The sequence below is a fragment of the Cephus cinctus genome, unplaced genomic scaffold (assembly GCF_000341935.2).
Source record: "Cephus cinctus unplaced genomic scaffold, Ccin1 Ccin1_scaffold0160, whole genome shotgun sequence".
Lineage (NCBI taxonomy): Eukaryota > Metazoa > Arthropoda > Insecta > Hymenoptera > Cephidae > Cephus > Cephus cinctus.
Genome location: NW_014332886.1, coordinates 3,561,762 through 3,583,031, shown reverse-complemented (window position 1 = coordinate 3,583,031; position 21,270 = coordinate 3,561,762). Strand labels below are relative to the sequence as shown.

Below are 21,270 nucleotides of genomic sequence, written 5' to 3'. Positions count from 1 at the left end.
CCCAATGCACGCAATTCGAAATACATCCCTTTACACTCGTACTCACGTGTACTGTACTTTTTTATACTGTCTCTGGAAACAGGCAAGGGTAGCGATATAATAATGATGTAATAATAGATCGTAGTAGCGTATCGTGTGAGGCATGTTTCTGATAAGAGATTGTAAATGCATTGTAGTATTCGAATGCCCACCCGGAACTTTCCGATGCGATGATGGATTATGCCTTCAAGACATTAAAATGCATTGCGACGGCAGGAAGCAATGCCGCGACGGCTCCGACGAGATCAATTGCCGTATGTCTTTTTTCTTTTGAAACTATGTGTCACGTATTTTGTATCTTTTAATTTTCTCTCTTTATTCCTGCCTATGATATACGTGTGTAAATATATTAATCGTATGTAATACTCTATCGCTCGTAGACACCAATTATTCTCTAGTCAAACTATCAAGCTTCTACCTTCGGTACGATATCAAAATTTCTATTTTCGGCTCGTATTACGCAAGCATTGAAAACGGTGAGATAGTCTTGAAAAAATTTTTGAAGCTCTATTTAAAGCATAACAGCAGATAATAAAGTAGCACGTTGCAAACACGGTTTTCGTCAAAACGTTTAAGCCACCTGTCGGCTATTATCGTAACGATTAATTCTTGTTTTGTCCGTCCGACGTTCGCTTCTTGTGACGTCATCGGCCAACTTCTCAATTCCTCAATGGATAACCTATACATTGCAGCGCGTTATCGAGCCAAAGGAAACGAGCTGTGTATACTGTGCTAATGCCTGGAATAATTTTCGTACATTGGTCAGTTAAGACTCTAATTAGCAATCTGTGACTAATGGGATTTCTACTGGCGTTACTAATTCTGCTAATCTTGTTTCCACCTATCGACCGCTTCAGCAGATTATAACAAGGCGCCGCGCGACTAACGTTTACTGCTGGACGGCCGATGACACCAGTCAAACCTCGGTCCCTGCCCGTCGCCGGGACGAGTCCGACATAAATGTCCGAAGATCACGTGACTAGCTTTTTACCAATGAAACAGGGTTCTAGAGACCAATGTAACAAGAGCAGCGATCATTTTTTGAATTTTTTTTTTCCATCAGCTTCTACACGACAAATTATATTTTCGCGATCATTTGCAAAAAGTGGTTCACGAAAATTTCATGTAGCACTCATCTCTAGATTAGATTCGTTTGCTAGATCAAGACAAATGGGTGCGTAAATAAACGCGGGATACTCGTGACGTATTTGTACAACACTTTCGTAAAGACAGGGACTGTAACATGGAACCGGACAGCGATTGAATTCAGACAGGGACCGAGCGGACAGGGACTGAGGCTTGACTGTACTAATTTGTCTGATGCTGATGAGGGACATGAAATATTTTAGAATTTTCAGCATTTACTATAATCGCAGTTTTCGAATGTGAATATTCTCTCGTCTTGAGTATATCCTTCACGTGCAACTTTCATCTCTATATCTATACTCTATGGCTGTTGTGTCTTTTGGACCATTCTTCTATACTCTATACCTATACCTGTATATACTATCACTTTCGATTGCATTTCAATACTACTTTTACCCACTGTCGTTTTTTCAGCACCGGTTGCCTGACTGATATATACATATTATACATATATAATATTGTACAATATTACGCCTTTGTATTCTCTTTATAATATTTATATAACACCGTATGCGTATACATCTCTTATATATATATTTATATATATATGATACAAATATTTCATTTAATCACGTTTTCATGAAATGCTCTCATTATTTAACCTTCCTGCGGTTCTATTAATAATTCAAAAATTGTTTATTGTTTTCAAATTTGAGGTCAATTCTATATGGCGCATCCAAAATGGGGGACCTAATTTATTCAATTCTGAGACATAAGGTGTATTTGTGTGAAATTCAAAATATTTTTGTAAGTGTCCAAAAATCATTATTATGTATAATACTTAGATGAGGGAGATTTTACTAAATGTAACTTTAGCTATTACTTTGCATTGATTGCCCGAAAGCACAGTTCTGTAGCTTTAATTTCCACTTTGGTTCATGTTAATACGATGCCTGATTATTAAGTTATGAAGGAAAACGTTACCCTGAGTTAACTCGAGGTTAACCATTCGAGCGCGTTTCTTTTACTGCGAGTTCACTCGGGTTAAACCGCAGGAGGGTTAATACGTACGAGTAACTATTGCATGATAAACGGCAATGTGCATACAGTATTTTCTTCACGAGTACGACTGATCGTTACACTTAATACTGTTGTATTATAGTAATACAATTTAATGAGTAAATATATTTGAGAAAGTGTGCACCTCGCTGCTTTGTACAAAACTTTCGATATTTTTTCTCTCCTGGTATCTGCTCTCGCTTGTTTTCCCATTATATCTTTAGTTCATCAATTTTTCAGAGTGCCCCGAAGGCCAAAGGCAATGTGACAATGGGATATGCATCATGAAGGATTTCTTCTGTGACACCAAATTCGATTGTCTGGACGACAGTGACGAGAAGGATTGCCGTAAGTAACTCGTGACCAATTTTCGAAAATCTCATTTTGAGAACACGTTCACTCAAAAATAATATATGTTACAGCTAATGTAGTACCAGGAGGTGCAAATAATAGGATATGTTCTGAGAATGAATTCACATGTGACGATGGTTCATGTATACCGTTGTCAGGTCGCTGCAACGGAATTGCAGACTGTCCAGATAATAAAGACGAGCTCGAATGTCCTTCCGGTAAGTCGAATATCAGATTTATTCAAAAGCTTTCTCGATAAAGGACAAAACATGATCTTTGTTGTTTCAAAGCTAAATTTACCCCAGTCATCACTGTCTAGATCATTAGAAACGTAGCTATTGGAAGTACCCGAAATACTGTGAGAACCAGCTGACCATAGTGGTGTTATACTGTATACCATTAAAATTGCTGAGCCTTTTTTTTTCAAATTCGAAAAAAATTATTACGGTATTCAGCCCAACTCAGTTTATCTGCTTACCTCCTTTACTTTGTTTCAATGACTCGTGTGAATTCATATTAAAATTTTATATACTCACATGTCACTTCACTGATAGCAGAAACACTTTTTTCTGCGACTACCCGATAAGGCTGAGGATTAATATATGCAATTGAGATAGAAGAAAGTTCATTTGACGTAACCCCTGTTATTTCAGAGATCGTTATCGTCTACCGTAGTGAGAACGTGTTATCGTTCTGGCCACTGTCGGGAATGATAAAACTCATTGAAGAACTCCCATGTGTGATATCTTGAACAGCATGAAAGTGTTTATTCATCGTATACTTGTTTTCCGAACAGTAATCGAAGGTCCCACACATAACACTGTGGTTCAGATTGGGTTACTTCTAGGTGTAGACGCTTTGGATAAAACCTCTTCAATGGGGCTACCAGAGACCGGGGTGATAGCCAATGCGAACCCTGATGAAAACAGTGCGTTCAGCCCAGGTACAGGCGCAGATCCTGGGCTGTCGTCGAATCTGAGCACGCCGAGGAGTTGTTCCCCGGGTGATTTTGTTTGTGCCGACGGCACTTGCATCCCCGCGGATCATCACTGCGACCATTTCTACGATTGCCGTGACTTTACCGACGAACAGTACTGCTTCGGTTAGACCATTTGTAGACCTCGACAATCTGGCGGTACCGTTCACCATTTTACCTCCAATCCTGTAACACTTCCTTACGCCAGTCCAGTGTACATATAGTCCCCTTGTTCATTGAAAATCCTACAGCCGATCTAAAAAGACTGGAGAGCAATGACTCTGTATATCGGTGATTATGAATTTTATTTTCAAAAAATTACGTAATATCTGTACCGTGCATTGTTTTAACTCGTAGGTTAATTATGTATAGAAAATGAAATTTTTTTATAATTTATTAAATTATCCAATTATTGATGAACTGCTGATCAATAATATTCTGCTTGATCGGCATGGACCAGAAAGTTCATGTTTGGTACTTGAAGATTATTTGCTCAAACCGGGACAGTGTCGTTGGCATTATGTCAAAGTTTTTTGTCATGTAGCTATATAAATTTTGAATTTTTTTCTAAAAACTCGATTTCAGATCGTTCTCTTCAGGTCCTGTTTTGATTTGAAAAGACATCCTACTCCAATCCCCAGATTCTCTTGGCTCTACGTCGTTTCCTGTCAGTCAGTGTTAGCAGCCGAATAGACGATGTGTAGGTTGTTGACGTTCAAGTAGAGGCTTCATTGAATTTGGACTCGGCATTCGCGGAGCCAAATGTCAAGTCGGCAGCCTTTTGATATATCAGAGGTGTCTTTGTGATCGATAGTGCATCTCTGCCTGGTGTAAAGATTAGAAAATTCGTTTACGTAGGTAGACAGTTCCCTTTTTTTTTTTTAGAAAAAAAAAAGTCCCTTCGCGATGCGTCTGAAATTACACAGCACGATGCGGCTGTTGTAGCTGGATCTTATTTTTAATGCAATAAAATACTCGATAAACTTCCATTAAAAAAAGGATCCTTAACGTATGAAATATTAACTTGGCAATATTGTAATTAGAGAAAATTTATTGACCGACTGATATACATATACCTATACGCACGTCATAATAAAATTGACGTTGTATAATATTATGCTGACTAATTTATCGGCATTTTATTGTATTTTCTATTCAACGCTGATCGCGAATGGGACCGTAGAATATTTACACCTAACAAACACAATTTTTTATACACTTCTAAATCCGATTTTGCATTGTCACAAGATAATGTTTTTTTTTTGTTTTTTTTTTTTTTCTTTCACGTTATACCTACGTCACTTTACACTACCACACAATTTTGATATTAAATATATTGACTATAACGATTTATGTTATCTTAATAGCATTTACGATAAATTGACGGCATTGATATTCCCGTTACGAACCAGGAAGTCGCGTATAAAATATTTCAGGAACCAAAAGAAAAGAGTGATGCTGCGCGTTCGAGGAATATCGTTATGCCGTCGGGTTTAACGTGAATGATAATTTATAGATGTTCGTAGATAACAGTAATACTTTATTCATAATCAATAGATTTATATGCACGGCGAGCCATAGAAAGTTCAAAGGCACACGAGATGCGTCCATTACTTGGTACTTTGAATTTTTTTGGGAAAAAATTTTGAATTTTCATTATCTCCGATAACAGTCAGCTTCAAATTACGTTCTCTGTCTCACCGTGCATCCCAGTATCACGTGTGCATATAACATGCAGAATGTTTCTATCCCGACGATATAGTCGAAAAAGAATCACATCCTGTACATTCTTTATACCTATGTATCTATTGCAGTAAACCTATTCCCAAAATCGAATATCCTCCTCATGTGTATATTTATCAAAGTATTGTATCTCGTAGGTGGCATCCTGATAGCCACGTTATCATACAGCCATTATCGTCATACTATCATCTCGTAATTCAATGTTAAATCATCATTTAGTCTATTGAAGAACCTTTGTGATGATCTCGGTATATATACTATGTATATTTAGAATTTGACTTTTTGTGTTTAATCTACACTTTTTATGGAATAAAAATTATTTACATCGATCCTGTATGTCCGCCGTCTTGATACTTTAATATGCACGCGCATTGCATTGTCCGCAGGCTGCGGCCGTGACGAGTTCCAGTGTCAAAACGGAGAGTGCATCAGAGCAGATCAAAGATGCAACAGAGTCTACAATTGCGAAGATGGTACCGACGAAGATAATTGCAGTAGGTCTCAGTATCCGAGTACTCTCATCTCTGTCAGTGGTCCAGGTTGACAATTATCTTTTTAATTAATAGACATAACTCCAAGACCAACACCACCCCCTACGTTGCCACAATACGAACCGAAACCACCACGTTGTCCACGAGGATACTTCACCTGCACTTCCGATAAGTCCTGCGTCCCTTCTTCAGCCCTTTGCAATGGAATTCCTGAGTGCAGAGATGGATCTGATGAACAAAATTGCGGTAAGTTTTACGCTGGCATAGAATGAGAATAATTTTTTCTATTAAAGAAAATCTTCGATTCGAACCAATGTAACCTCCGAACGATCGACTCGTTATCACGTTGGTATCAAACTATCGGGGCGAGTATGTTTCCTTATGTTATTGTCTCTGGTCGCAATACCAAAGATTCCACGGAGGTATGTTACCCGAACGGATGGAGATGTGAAAATGGTCCGTGCATACCGTTGCATCGTCGTTGCGATCATCATGTCGATTGCCCACGTGACAACAGCGACGAATTGGACTGCGATTACGTGACCACCGAGAGAAACCACGTGTACTGTGCTCCTGACGAATGGAGATGCGAAAATGGTCCTTGCATCCGGCTTTCGCAAAGATGTGACGGGAAGGTTGACTGTCCAAAGGACACATCAGATGAATTGGATTGCGGCGGTAAGGAACGTGAGTCAACGGGAAAAGTGCACGTGACGCACACGTGTTTGGATCTCTGGAATGCCCGCGACATAACTAAAGGCCTACTCGATATGATAAGACAACAATCACCCTTAACTCGAATTGATTTATTCCCAAGTGCGATCGGATGCCTATAATCATTTTGATTTCTGTTGATTGGATTTATAACATTACTAAGACGTACGATTTTCTAAACGACCGAAAAGAACAGTGTGATCGTACAGTGACAGCTTACTTGAATTGGATTAGACCCTAATAATGTTTTATTATTAGGTTCATTAGCTTAATCATACTAAACACTTTTTTGACAATGTGCCCCATATACGTATTTTACTGCAATTAGAATTTAATGCTTAACTGTATGAGCTTTACATGACCGTAATGCGACTTTACTAAAAGAAAAAGTTAGTTCGACTGATACGTAATAATAACAAAAGAACTTTTAGTGTTTAATGTTTTAGTGTAATTACGAGTTACGATGTCAGACTAAACTTGATGATTCATTCGTGTAGATTATTTTCAATTTGATATTAATTCTTGTTATCTTAAAATTTATAGATAATGCAGAACAAGGCCTCAATCTCAAGACCTACCCCAGTGAACAAGTCATCAAGGAAAGTAAGTACAGTCTGTTTCACATACATCCTATTGTTGCATAAGTCATTCTACAATATCTTATGATGATCTTAATAGTTAATTTTGCATTTGCATTATTACAATGGAAATTCACTATGCTAGTGTTTTCTTGTTAAAATTATTATAACGGTACTGTGAACAATAGAGTTTAAGTAGGATTAATATGCATTTAACAATATTTCAATATTTGAAACAGCTGCCAGTAACTGGAAGATTGATTTATTAATTTCGTCGTCGACGCGATGGAAAAATAATTTTCGATCGTTTAATGTTCACTTTAAGCCAGGATCATACTTTATGGATAAAAGGAAAATGTATTAATTCAATTGTTTATTGTTTGTTTCTTGTCTTGGCCAGATCCAGCGAAGCAAGGTAAGAATATTTTAAAGGAGCAGCCTGAAAATCATGCTATGGGCTCACTCAGTCTTCACGACTCATGTTAAAAGAGCGATTAATAATATATAATAATCATTTGTCATTACATTATAATTACGGCAAATCAATAAGTAAATCTCATGTATGATTTGAAATCTGTCAACCGTTTGAAAGCTGTTTCTTGCTTCGTTTATCTTCAATTTATTTATTATTTCATAATTTAAAGGTGCAACTTCATGCACGACCAAGGTACACGATTGTTTCCGGTTATGCCTACTTCCATCTGGAAAATCGAATACCAGGGCACCTGAAAAATTATTCCTTTCTACTACTTGTTGTGTATTACTCACGCATCCAACTCGATATCTTAATCAAATGATAATGCAATGTGTAAAATGATATAGTGGTTTCAGCTTTCATGCATCTAATATAGATGGCAGGTCATCGAGTTTATCAGTAAAGCATATTGCACTTATATCACATAAAACAACGACTAAATACATTTTACATTTCAGTCGTAGCATTAGAAAGGCCACAGGATACACTTGCATTAATAAATCAATAGAAATCCCTAAGCCACCAGATTAACAGGAGGAAACCTGTAAAATTTGATATGCATCATCACAAAGCATGATGAATGATTTCTGTGCATGACTGGTACTACTTAAAATTTGTTATTTTACATATTGGTACAGATCAGTAAAAGTTAATTGATGCACTGTAATAACACTAGGATTATTATACTTTACTTCAGTTTCATTACTATTGTATTTAAAGACTCTGCTCATGCATTCTTGTAACTCACACTGTGGATAATTGATTTAACTCCCACCTAAATTGAAATGCATCTGCAGGTTTCTTAGAATTATAATATTTTTCATTTACTTGCGCCAAAGTTGCTATATTAATATTATTTCTCTTACTGAAAAAAAAAGTTAATATATTTTGTCAAGCACGGATTCTCACTTCTTTCCTATTCTCTGTGTTTCCTTTCTCTTCTTCGAATCGTTATGCAAAACTTAATTAAATTTCTCCAGTTTGTCGTGGAAAATGAAATTAAAAAAAGGATACTAAACACATTTCTATATACAATTAGTAACAATTGTTTCTATAAAATGATCTTTTGTGAATTTTATTAACAGCACTTTAATACCACACTATAACATTATAGTAGCGCAAAGAATTTTCTATGAGAAATATGAGAGAGTAAACTTGGCATAAACTCAATACACCCGTTATGACCCAATAAAAGGAAAAATAATGATGCAACCATACGAGGGCAGAGATGTAAAGTAAATGAACAATGTCTCTAATTATCGTGCATTTATACCAGGTCGAGAGGTGGTGTTCCTGTGCCGTGACGAAGGGCCTCTTCGTGCCAGAGTACACTGGGTCCGAGAAAATAATCTCCCATTGCCACCCGGAAGTCGAGATAATAATGGACGTCTAGAAATTCCAGACATTCAACTGAATCACAGCGGAGTGTACATTTGCGAAGCAATAGGATATCCAGCTTCAACTTCTGGACGTCAATTGAGTGTCTACCTAACAGTTGAGAAATGTGAGTTTTCTTTAATTTATCATCGACATCTTACTGTTATTTTTATCATTTATTATTGACAGTCGAACTTCCGGCAACTCGACCACCTCACGTTTGTGGATACAACGAGGCTACGTGCAGTAATGGTGACTGCATTCCCAAATCTAATATCTGCGACGGCAAATATGACTGTACTGATGGATCCGATGAGTACAGATGCAGTGAGTATTAAAGATAGGATAAAGCACAGATGCCATCCTCCTTTGCTCCTTCTCTTCTTCTTTTCTCTTTCCTGAAAAGGTCATCATCGTAAAAAAGTGAACCCAAGTTCGATTACAGTATTGTTGTCCATTTTCCGTGATGTCAATTAATAGAATTATTTGTTGCTTTCTGTATCGCACGCATTGAGCCTGTAGGTAATTAAATAATACAATTATGATCATCATAAAAATGTGGAAACGTCCTTACAGATCCACTTGGCTGTGAACCAAATCAATTCCGTTGTGCCAATATGCAGTGCATCAGTAAAGTCTGGCGTTGTGACGGCGACAAGGACTGTGCAGATGGAACTGACGAAGAAAACTGTGCTACTCTACCTCCTGGTTCTTTATGCCGATACAACGAGTTCCAGTGTGCAAGCCGTAACCAGTGCATTCCAAAGAGTTTCCATTGCGATCAGGAACGGGACTGTGAGGATGGAAGTGATGAAATTGGATGCTGTATGTATACGGCATAATAGCACTGAAGAAATTTATTATTAAGTTTTTCTAGTGATATGCATTTATGTTAATATAATTTATAATTAGTGATTGTTACTTAAATTTCTGATGTCATTCACTTTTATAGCTGAGGTGTACATTGTCAAACCACCATCGCCGATGGTAGTCCTGGAACCAGGTGACAAACTGGTCCTCACCTGCATAGCCATTGGTGTACCAACTCCAGAAGTGAACTGGAGATTGAATTGGGGACATGTTCCTAAGAAATGTACCTCTACCTCTGTAAATGGTACAGGTACTCTGACTTGTAATGACATGCAACGGGAAGATCAGGGTGCATATTCATGTGAAGCGCTGAACATACGCGGTTTCGTATTCGCCGTTCCTGACGCCATTGTGACCGTCAGACCTTCTCAGAATGTATGTCCGAGAGGGAAATTCAATTCAGAAGCCACGTCAGTCGACGAATGTATATCCTGTTTCTGCTTTGGAGTCGCAACTGAATGTCACAGTGCCAACTTGTTCACCTACCAAATACCGCCACCATTTAACACTCATAAAGTCGAATATGTCCAAACTGCTCCGGAAATTCGAATTCTTGAAGAAATCAGTAATGAAAATATGGAAGTGCGTCCACTTGGTCGTGACGGCGTCGTAATAACCTCTGCTTATAATAACGACTTGAGCTTATCCAACATACCGTACTTTTCACTGCCAGAAAATTATTATGGCAGCCAATTAAAATCCTATGGTGGATACCTTAAATATACTGTACGCTATAGTGGTAGAGGACCAACAAATTCTGCACCGTCTGTTATTCTTAGTGGAAATAATTATATTCTTGTACATCACGGTAACAAGATTCAGCCTGATTATGAGACAGAAGAGACTGTACGATTCTTCTATGGCGAATGGTATAAGAAACAAGGAAGATACGAGGTCTTGGCCTCAAGAGAGGAGATCATGATGACCCTGGCAAATGTCGATAACATCTTGATAAAGTATGCATTATATAGGTATTCTAGTTTAAAGCTGTTTTGTATTAATTTATTTAGTTTCGATTTCTTCTATAAAGGGCACAATATGACGACGGGCCACAGCTGGATGTTAGTATCACTAATATTGTTATGGATACTGCTGATAGTAGAAATACCGGACTGGGTACAGCATCCTACGTCGAAGAGTGTCAATGTCCTACTGGTACTTAAAAAAGATATTATATCTCGAGGGTACCAATTTCCTTACATGATATTAATTACCATTAAATTATATAGGATACACTGGTCTTTCCTGTGAACATTGTGCACCTGGATTCTTAAGACGCGAGAGTGGTCCTTGGCTAGGTCAGTGTTACCGAGATGAACCACCATGCCCACCAGGATACTATGGAGATCCATCAAGAAATATTGCCTGCGAGGTCTGCCCCTGCCCGCTCACAAACCCATCTAATCAGTAAGTTTACAAAAAAAAATCACATGTGTATCATATAAAAATTTTTATATCATAAATAATTGCATAGATTCGCTCGTACCTGTCATCTCGGCTCGGACGGTCAACCTACCTGTGATTGTCCAACTGGATACATTGGACGAAGGTGTGAACAATGCGCAATTGGATATCACGGAAATCCTCTCATTACCGGCGATATGTGCGTCATAGATGAACAATGTGATCCTAGCGGCAGTCTTAGCGCTTACGCTGACCCTGTCACTGGTCAATGTCTTTGCAAGGTATTATACTTGAATTATTTTCTTTGTCCTTGGCTTTTTATTCAACAACTTTTCCGTATAATGATTCATGTTTGACTCATATTGCGTACCGTTAATGCTTCCATTCACATTGGATTTTTTCTAACTATTCATGAAATGTAAGTACACTCTGATGAACTGGTACTTGGAGTCATTATTTAATTATATGGATCATCATATAGTTTTATATTAAATAATAAATTTATGTGATTTTATTTTATAGCAATATACGACTGGTGCAACTTGCAACCAATGCAAGGCTAACACGTTCAATCTGGCATTGGCAAATCAATTTGGATGTATCAGCTGCTTCTGTATGGGTATTACAAATAAATGCGTCTCTTCTGATTGGTACAGAAATGAGGTGCGTGTATGGTACTAGATATTACAGTAATTAAAAAAAAAAAAACAGTATCTTCTACATTAATATATTATTTTTCTATAGATTCGTGTATCCTTCACCAATTCCATCCATGATTTCACTCTGATAGAATCAAAGGCTCCTCAGGATTCACCTCCAATCGTATCAGGCATCCGTCTCGATACTGAAAATCGTGAAATTGTCTACAATGAATTCTTAGATCGTGGTAACAATGATGTGTATTATTGGCAGCTACCTAATATTTTCCTGGGTAACCAGATTACCTCCTATGGTGGAAACCTTAAGTACACCGTGAGATACGTGCCGTCACCAGGTGGCCAAAGTTCACGGAACAATGCAGCCGATGTCGAGCTTATTAGTGTAAGTGGATGAAAGAATATCAATGGGTGTTTCTAGCTGATGTGATAAACATTTTGATCTGATTATTTTATTAATCCTTTTCAAGTTCAATGACATAAAACTACTCTACTACTCTCGAGGAACACCAGAGCCAAATTCTCCACAGTCCTTTACTGTTCCCTTGCTGGAACAATACTGGCAACGCAATGACGGAACACAAGCTGACAGAGAACATCTTCTCATGGCGCTTGCAGACGTACGGGAGATCAGAATCAAGGCAACATATACGACGCATACTGATGAAGCTGCGTAAGTCCCGCAGATGATTTTACGAAATCTTTTCAAATGATTCACACGCGAATCTAAAGCATTACTTTATATAACACTGTTGTAACATTTCTTTTACAGCATCTCTATGGTATCTCTAGATACAGCTGAGCAAATCAACAACGGCGGGAACCGTGCGGTAGAGGTAGAACAATGTAGTTGTCCAGCTGGTTACAGAGGATTGTCCTGTGAGGATTGCGATGTTGGATATACCCGCGCCATGGAAGGTCTTTACCTTGGAATTTGCGAACCTTGTAATTGCAATGGACACTCCAATCAATGTGATCCTGAAAGCGGCATCTGCGAGGTGGGTTTTCATTCACTTCATTTCCACACTAGCTTCCACATTTATGTTATAATTTGTAAATCCTGTTTGATTTAAGAACTGTGGCGATCACACTTCTGGCGACTACTGTGACGTCTGTGCAGAAGGCTACGTTAGAGATGTCAGCAAAGAAACTTCATTAGACTGTATTGCAGAAGGATCAACTACGCGCCGTTGCGATGATTGTTCCATAGCTGGGCTTCAAAGTTGTCTCGATGAAAGAATATGCCAATGTAAATCCAATGTTGAAGGTGAAAAATGCGATCGTTGTCGACCATCAACCTTCGGATTATCAGTTAAAAACGAACAGGGATGCATCGAATGTTACTGCAGTGGTGTCACCAATCAATGTTACTCCAGCAATTTGTTCATACAAAAAATACCTATGTTGATCTATGACAGTCAACACAAATTCACTTTGACTGACTCGTATGTGTTTAATTATTTATAGTATCATTAAATAAGAATCATGCATGATATATGAATTGAGAGAACGTGAATATGTGAAATGTTTATTGTACAACAGGACCAGGCGTGACGTCATTGACGATGGATTCGAGATAAATATTGCAATGAGCGAAATCGGTTACGTATACCCTGACGACCGAAGTCAAAGATTATTCTGGTCTTTGCCACCTAATTTCACTGGAAACAAGATCAAGAGTTACGGCGGCGATTTGACCGTGACACAACGCATTTCTACACACCCAGGAGCTAAGAGTTTCATGGATCAGGATGTTATTCTAGTTGGCAATGGAATCACATTATACTGGACAAATCCACGGAGTATTCAGTCAGGTGTACCATTGGTGTGTTGTTTACAGTATATTTTCATCATGATGATATCTTAAATAATTAATAGTCAATAATACGGATCCTTTTCCATCACTCCAGACCTACTCCGTTCCATTCAGAGAATCTGAATGGCGTCGTTACACCATAGAAGGACAGAGAACTGTATCTCGTGCTGATTTTATGACTGTTCTCGCGAATCTCGAAGCCATTCTCATTCGTGCCTCTCATAGCGAAGGCATGAAAGCAACCTACATCAGTGACGTAAGCCTGGATACCGCGGTGGACAATCCTGCTAGCAATATTCGGGCAACACAGGTTGAAGCCTGCGTATGTCCTAGAGGATATGTAGGAACATCCTGTGAGACCTGCGCTCGTGGCTATTACAGAGATAGCAGCGACAGGTCCACCAGCCTTCTTGGAACTTGCAATCCATGCCCATGCAATGGAAATGAACAGAGCTGCGAGATCAGTAGTTCAGGTCACGTGAAATGTAACTGTCGCCAAGGATACACAGGACAATATTGTAATGACAATGGTTAGTAAAACTCGCACTTTCTAATTTAATTATACAATAGTAATATTTGAGAAATTTATTAGAAGTTGCTCTGATGCAAAATTAATTATCTTAATTTACTTCGAATATATTTTTCGTACTGTTGTATCTCATTATGGAAACTTATTTTAATATTATATTGCACAACATCTAACTTTCAGCAATATGGATTAATATTTTATATGTATAAATTCGAATAGTATATTTACAGAGCAACTTTTTTTTGTATATATTTTGCACGAACAATGTCTTGCATGAATCAGGTGAGCTCATGGTAGGTCTAATGCCTATCAAGGTACAGGCTGATCCAAATTCCGTTGTGAAATATACTTGCACCTACTACCATACGGAACAATTGTACATCGAATTTAAACTAACATCCTTCAACGGGCTGAATGTTACTTCCTGGGGTACGGATCTTAGTCCTATAGTAAAAACTGACAACGGAGCGTATCGAACCTGGGATGTTCATATGGGAGAAAACACTTGCAACCTGGAATGTCATGTCTTGGATCAACATGGAAAAGAACTTGCCGTTATCGTTACATGGATGGCACCAGGTTTGGCGGACTATATGATCGAAGCTTTCGTATTTGTCCGTCCCCGAGCCATTAAATAGACCGAAAATATATGTTTTTATCATTGCAATATAATAATTGTACTCGTGATCTCAATCATTAGGTATTACGTGTCCAAACGTGTAGATGTCCATAGATTTGTCATCTTTTTTAAATGATAAGGGAATTGTATGTTCTTTACTGTATTTCACTGCTTTTAACCATAGTTTACGAAAGATAACACAGGGTTTTTGTAAAAAAAATGGCTTGAACAGTTTTCACTATGTATCGATTTATGTATGTTCAAATCATTACTACTATTTGCAACAAAATTTATTGTTTCTATTTGTATGAGCATTAACAAGTACCGACTGTGTATTTATCTTTTTTATAGCATAGAATGTTATTTTACGAAGGAAGAATTACTAACGGGTTCTCATTTCATAAATATTTTATCTGGCTTAAATCTTCAATGATGAAAAAAAAAATACTAACCGATTATATTTGCTTCAGTTAGTTTAAGAATTTATCGTCGTTGCGTATGGTACATTCTTTGTTTCATTTAAATGTTCTTGTGGACATTGTCCAATTTTATTTCTGGTAGTGCTTCTTCATTACAATGCATTTTTTTTCTTTGATATCCGGTCCAGGAACACAGAAAGTACCACCATCTGAAACCCCACCACCTAAAATCTATGTATGGATCCGTGAGCCAGAATTCCAGATAGTTAACACTGGAAACACTGTGAGATACCATTGTTCTGGAACATCCGTAGACCATGTAAGTCAGAAACTAAATTATCCAATTGCATTCCATTTATTGCATAATCATAGTACATAAATACTAATTATTACATTCTGATAATCCGAAGCCCGGACCTGTTTACATCAAATGGCACAAAGAAGGTGGCCAACTACCAGCAGATAGAAGCATGGACGATACTCGAGGTCTTCTGATTATCCGTGACGTAAAGGTCTCTGATAGTGGAACATACATCTGTCAAGTGAACGATACTTTCAACGTGGAAATTAAGAAAGTGTCACTTTCAGTTGGAGGTGAGTTACATTCTCTTTTAAATTCTCTACTGGATCGTAACATTCAATCGAGCTTTGAGTGATTTAAAAATTCATTCGTGACGTTAGATTCTTTTTCTATTATTATGTAAATATACTTTCATTGCACGCAGCCTTCCCAAAACGATTACTCGACGTACCAGGTACTTAACTTTTCGAATAATACGCCTTAAATCGACGTCAATATAATTATTATAGATGGTGGTGGTTAGATACATAATGTTTTCGTTTACTAATTACAGGTTCAAAAATAGAGAAACCAGTAGCTACAATTCACCCACATTATATGGAAGTCAAGGAAGGAGAACCAGTAGAATTCCGTTGTAAAGCGACTGGAAATCCTCCACCTCAGATCGAATGGGTACGAGTACTTGGAGATATGAATCCTGAAGCTGCATTCTATAATGGCATATGGCAACTTCCTGCAGCCACAAAGAACGACGCGGCTGAATACAAGTGTATCGCTAGGAACGAAGCTGGAGTTAATGAAAGAACAACCATTCTTTACGTTAGAGGTAAAAGCACGAGTAAAAGAACCTTATGAAATTGTAGTGTTATACTAATCCTTATTGATCTTATAGAAAATAGCCCGCCCACGCAGCCTCCAATTCTTAATCCAACTATTACACCTAATGACTGGTCAGGAACAACGGATGATACTGTACGACTCGTATGCTCTTCACGACAACAGGGTACTGTATTCTGGACAAGAGAGGGTGGTTTGGCACTATCGGCATCTGCTAGTCAACGTGATGGCGTCCTGACCATGCAAAATCCAACTCCTCAAGATTCCGGTGTTTACATTTGTACAATGGTCAATTATCAAGGAATAGAGACTCGTAGCTCCGCTAGAATTTCCATTCAACCATCGGGAGCACGACCATCTGTAACTGTCATACCGGATAGACAAACCGTATCACAGGGTACAATCGCTGAAGTAAAATGTATCGCAAGCGGATCACCTGGGCTTCAAGTGAAATGGACCAAACATGGCGAAAGAGTAATGGGTTCTAACGCACAACAAATCGGAGATACATTGAGGATTGTGAATCCTCAGATTAAAGATAGAGGAGTCTACATATGTCGCGTGACCGATGCTAGAGGTAGCAATGAGGCCAGTGCCATTATTGAAGTTTCCCGTAAGTTTTATAAATAAGAAAAATGAAAACATTCATATACGTAGAACTAGTTTTTTAATGATTCTGATTCTCATTCAGGACGAGAAGCACCGGCTGTGGAATTATACCCGAAGGAGATACAAACTGTTCTTCTGGGAGGATCAGCTGACCTACAATGTCGTGCAACTGCAGGAATTCCGGTGCCTGAAATTCACTGGTCACGTAAAGATGGACGTCGCTTCAATTATAATATTGAACAGCTGCCCGGTGGTGTCTTGAGATTTTCTAACATATCTGCCAGTGACGGGGGAGATTTTGTTTGCACAGCGACTAACGAAGCTGGTTCAGCAACTGCTGTCGCCCATATCGAAGTTCAGTCTATACCTGTGATCTCGATTACGCCATCAGGTGGAATACTCTCAGTGAAGTTGGGTGATAAAGTAAAACTCGTTTGTAGTGCAGTCGGTCAACCTCAACCAAATGTAGCATGGATCAAACAGACTAATAGACACTCCTCACTGTGAGTAACATTGCAGCACAGAAACATGTATGTTTGTAAAATTCTATCATTGAAATTTCTTACAGAGGCGTCTATGGCAGAGCTGAGTCTTCTCCTCAGAGTGCTGTCTATGAAATCCTATCAGTATCGCCTGACGATGAGGATTCTTATACCTGCCGAGCTATGAACGCTGCAGGCATAGTTGATGAACGTATTCAAATTCGTATTGAGGATAACAGGATTGACATTCGACCAACACGAGGAGATAATGTATGTATTGCCGAAGACATTAATATTTCATAATTTATTTGACTATTAAAGTTATCCTTACATAATTGTCCTTTTACACTAGAATACTGGTAGTCCAGGAAATGGAGTTATAGTCTCCGAAAAGGATCTCAACATTCCTAATGGCGGTAAAGTAGAAATGCGATGCTTAGTATCCGGACCTGATAATAACCAGATTTATTTGGATTGGAAGAGAAGCGACCGTCGTCCTTTGCCTGAAGGAAGTATTGTAAGTGGCGGCGTACTAAGTATACCAGTAGTAACTAAAGAAGCAGCTGGAGAATATTTCTGTCTTGGTCTGAACCCTGCTGGAGCTGTGCTTTTCAAAGCTAAATCTCACTTGAAAGTAATAAGTAAGTCAAGATATTTAAGGTGAAAAAAAAACATACATTAAACCTCGTTTATAACTTAAATTCTCTAATCTCTCTTTCGTTCTTCCAGGTCCACCAAGAATTGAACTAAATCCGACAAGTCAGACTGTAGGACCTGGTGATAATCCTTCTGTAAGGTGTACCGCCACTGGTGACGAGCCTCTCAATATCGAATGGAGTGCTATAGGCAGAGAATTACCATATTCTGTTTCACAACATCGTGGTGTTTTACAATTCCACGGCATCACGTTGTTTGATGCAGGAAAATACGTTTGCAAAGCAACGAACGCTGTTGGAACTGCTGAAGCGGTTGCTGAAGTGCTGGTGAGCGGTAAGTCATCTTGATGATTATTTTTATTTTGCATTGTCTAGATTTATAAAACATGGCTTAAATAATAACTTTGCAGAACATCCATATAATGACGTAGCTGTCCACGCCGTTGAACGAGACATAACAACGCACGCAGGTAGTTCTGTGACTCTCCGGTGTCGAGTGGAGGAAAGTGCATACATGCACTGGAGAAGGGAAGCTCACGCATTGCCAACAAATGCCTACGTAGGTGACAATTATTTGGAATTGACGCAAGTCAAACCGGAAGACAGCGGTAGATACATCTGTGAGATTGAAACTCCTCGTGGGGTCTCGAGTGACTACATAAACCTAAATGTTGTTGGTAAATATTCGTACACTATTAATAAGCTTCTTTGTCTTTAATGCTATTCATTATATCGAGTTTACGATTTTTCTCTTAATGTTTCTGACTTAAAACTGATAGCATAACGTAGGTTTGGAGTGAATAGGTCGAAGCTTTTTCTTCTTTGTAAATCTGTTAAGTATCCGAACGAAGTGATTTTCTTTTATCGCTTGTATTTGGATTTTCATAATGTTAATCATACTTTTTGTCAAATTCGATTTATTAGTTTGCTTTGATTCAAGCAAATTCCTTCTTTTTTATGAATATTCTCATCGATCCTATCGATAAAAGTCTTTTGTTCACATTGTTACATACTTCATGGGTCATATTCAAAACAATACTTATATTTTTATATATTTCTAAGACTCCGCACTGCCCTACTTCTTTAACACTAGACATACATTCTAGTTTGATTGATTTGAACAAAATTAATGACAAAGCAATATTAACGAAACAACTTTATATTACATAATTCTATACATACATATACTTCATATTTTTCATATTGTATCAATTTCATATCAAAGTTTAAATTGAAGAAGTAAATGGATTTAATACAGTTAAATTTTTGAAAATGACCCAGTAAGCATTCATGCTTATTATATTTATATTTTAGTTATACTAAAGAAACTAACATGAAAACAATCATTTTGCTTGCCATATATTAACAAACAGGGCTGTATTATTACAAACAGAATTTACGACAGAATCATTGCAATCATGGTTCCCCGAAAATCTTCTGACGCTAGGTTTTTTTATAAAGCTCGCGTTATGATTTAGTAGTTAATATGCTTGCGGATTGCATGCCAGTGTACCGATCGCAGTGCAGTCTCAGGGAATTCCAATGCAACAATCAAGAATGCATTCCGTTGGGTTACACTTGCGACGGCAATGCACAATGCAGCGACGGCACTGACGAACGCTTGTGCCGCAACTGGCATTTTCGTCAAAACCATCAGCGACGACGCGGTTTGTTTTGAGATTTGTGTCTTGTGTGTCGTCCGTAGTTTGTCCGTTTTTAGTAATAATTGTTTATCCACTTATTATGAAAACGCTTGTGACCAAATACCGAACCCTTATCGCGATAAGTAACGTTCAATTGGCAGTTTACATTCTATGAATTATGAAATTGCTTGAATACCCGTATTTGCTTTGACTATTGGGATCGTCTATATTTCACAACTTTTCTACAAATTATTGTATTCTTTACGGAATTGCATGAACTATTTTCCAAACATTGCTAATGTACTGTGTACATGATAATTAGATGAATCATTTGGAATGCCATGTCGCTATACATATCATATTATTTCACGAGTGATGCAAAGTATTTGGTACAAGTTTCGTTGTATTATGTCCGATTATTATTTATATGTAGAAGCACTCCTTGTTTACCCCTTCAATTAGGTGCATTGTGCATTTTAGTGCATCTTGCAAAAAAAAAAGCGTGCAATATTGTTTATTCTTTGTTGAAATGAACAGTTAGAATTTTTTCAAAATTATACATAAAAAAACCTGAGAAAAAACAGTATTCAATCCTTAAGATTCTTAGATGATATATCGCGAATTAATAACAACGACCCAAAAAGTTTATGATACTCACTGTACTTTGAAATACAAATTTATGGAGTTTCCAAAACTTATAAATTGTACATCGCTAAGCATATCAATTGGTTTAAAAATTTCATATCCATGTTGTTCATATCCATTCGGCTATGAAATTATACAACTATCAGCAATTCAATTCGTATATATAACATGTATGGAAACAGTAATTCTTATTTAACCTCTAGATAAATCGAACTCTGTTACGAAATGTATTACATCAATTATATTAATTATAGCTGCTCTTGCACCTGTCATCACCATCGACGCACCACGTGACCCAGTGAATATTGGCGATACAATCGATGTTCGATGCGTTCTTTCCGGTGCGTCAAATCCTCATTATCATTGGAAAAGACTTGATGGCCTATCTTTGCCTTCTAATGCACGAGAATATGGAAATACCTTAAGACTCTCCGAAGTATCCGTACAAGACAGTGGCCTATACAGATGCACTGCAAGTACACCACAGCGTGCATACCATGAAGACTATTATCTCGTGGTTCAAGGTAAGAAAAAAAAATTTCGAAAAGATATACCTATCCAAACCATAGTCACGATACTACCCTATTAATTGATTTTATTCGTGCGAACCATATGCTGCGTAAGTATTAGTTCGTCATTTGGAAAATGTAAAATAAGTATCTTAATAATATTAATGACAAACAACCTGAATTATTTAGGCGGAAATAATGATGCACCAGCAATCGAAACAAAGTCTGCCCGTTATGGATCTGATGTGGAAATGTACTGCAGAGTTAATCTCGAGGAACCAGTTACCTTCAAATGGAATAAACTTGGTGATAATTTACCACGTGAAAAGGAAATGTTGGCAGTACGTGAAATAGTCGTTTGCAAAGTTGATTTACCAAAATACATG

At 37.8% G+C, this 21,270-nt stretch overlaps 1 protein-coding gene across 1 annotated transcript in view; it reads left to right on the top strand.

Moving 5' to 3' along the window:
- LOC107263585 (basement membrane-specific heparan sulfate proteoglycan core protein) overlaps positions 1-21,270 on the top strand; it is a 108,232-nt gene that overhangs the window by 78,911 nt on the left and 8,051 nt on the right. Inside the window, exons 16-50 of the mRNA XM_025080977.1 lie at positions 177-293; positions 2,425-2,532; positions 2,607-2,753; positions 5,641-5,748; positions 5,821-5,991; positions 6,157-6,432; positions 7,003-7,062; positions 7,438-7,452; positions 8,789-9,016; positions 9,079-9,216; positions 9,466-9,714; positions 9,842-10,715; positions 10,790-10,914; positions 10,989-11,166; positions 11,234-11,444; positions 11,686-11,826; positions 11,908-12,204; positions 12,290-12,492; positions 12,592-12,817; positions 12,894-13,264; positions 13,362-13,644; positions 13,730-14,165; positions 14,447-14,743; positions 15,391-15,521; positions 15,613-15,796; positions 16,057-16,329; positions 16,396-16,953; positions 17,032-17,452; positions 17,518-17,701; positions 17,784-18,072; positions 18,161-18,421; positions 18,498-18,764; positions 19,566-19,754; positions 20,630-20,899; positions 21,074-21,225. Coding sequence (XP_024936745.1) covers positions 177-293; positions 2,425-2,532; positions 2,607-2,753; positions 5,641-5,748; positions 5,821-5,991; positions 6,157-6,432; positions 7,003-7,062; positions 7,438-7,452; positions 8,789-9,016; positions 9,079-9,216; positions 9,466-9,714; positions 9,842-10,715; positions 10,790-10,914; positions 10,989-11,166; positions 11,234-11,444; positions 11,686-11,826; positions 11,908-12,204; positions 12,290-12,492; positions 12,592-12,817; positions 12,894-13,264; positions 13,362-13,644; positions 13,730-14,165; positions 14,447-14,743; positions 15,391-15,521; positions 15,613-15,796; positions 16,057-16,329; positions 16,396-16,953; positions 17,032-17,452; positions 17,518-17,701; positions 17,784-18,072; positions 18,161-18,421; positions 18,498-18,764; positions 19,566-19,754; positions 20,630-20,899; positions 21,074-21,225 — 8,438 coding nt within the window. The remainder of the gene's footprint in view (positions 1-176; positions 294-2,424; positions 2,533-2,606; positions 2,754-5,640; positions 5,749-5,820; positions 5,992-6,156; positions 6,433-7,002; positions 7,063-7,437; positions 7,453-8,788; positions 9,017-9,078; positions 9,217-9,465; positions 9,715-9,841; positions 10,716-10,789; positions 10,915-10,988; positions 11,167-11,233; positions 11,445-11,685; positions 11,827-11,907; positions 12,205-12,289; positions 12,493-12,591; positions 12,818-12,893; positions 13,265-13,361; positions 13,645-13,729; positions 14,166-14,446; positions 14,744-15,390; positions 15,522-15,612; positions 15,797-16,056; positions 16,330-16,395; positions 16,954-17,031; positions 17,453-17,517; positions 17,702-17,783; positions 18,073-18,160; positions 18,422-18,497; positions 18,765-19,565; positions 19,755-20,629; positions 20,900-21,073; positions 21,226-21,270) is intronic.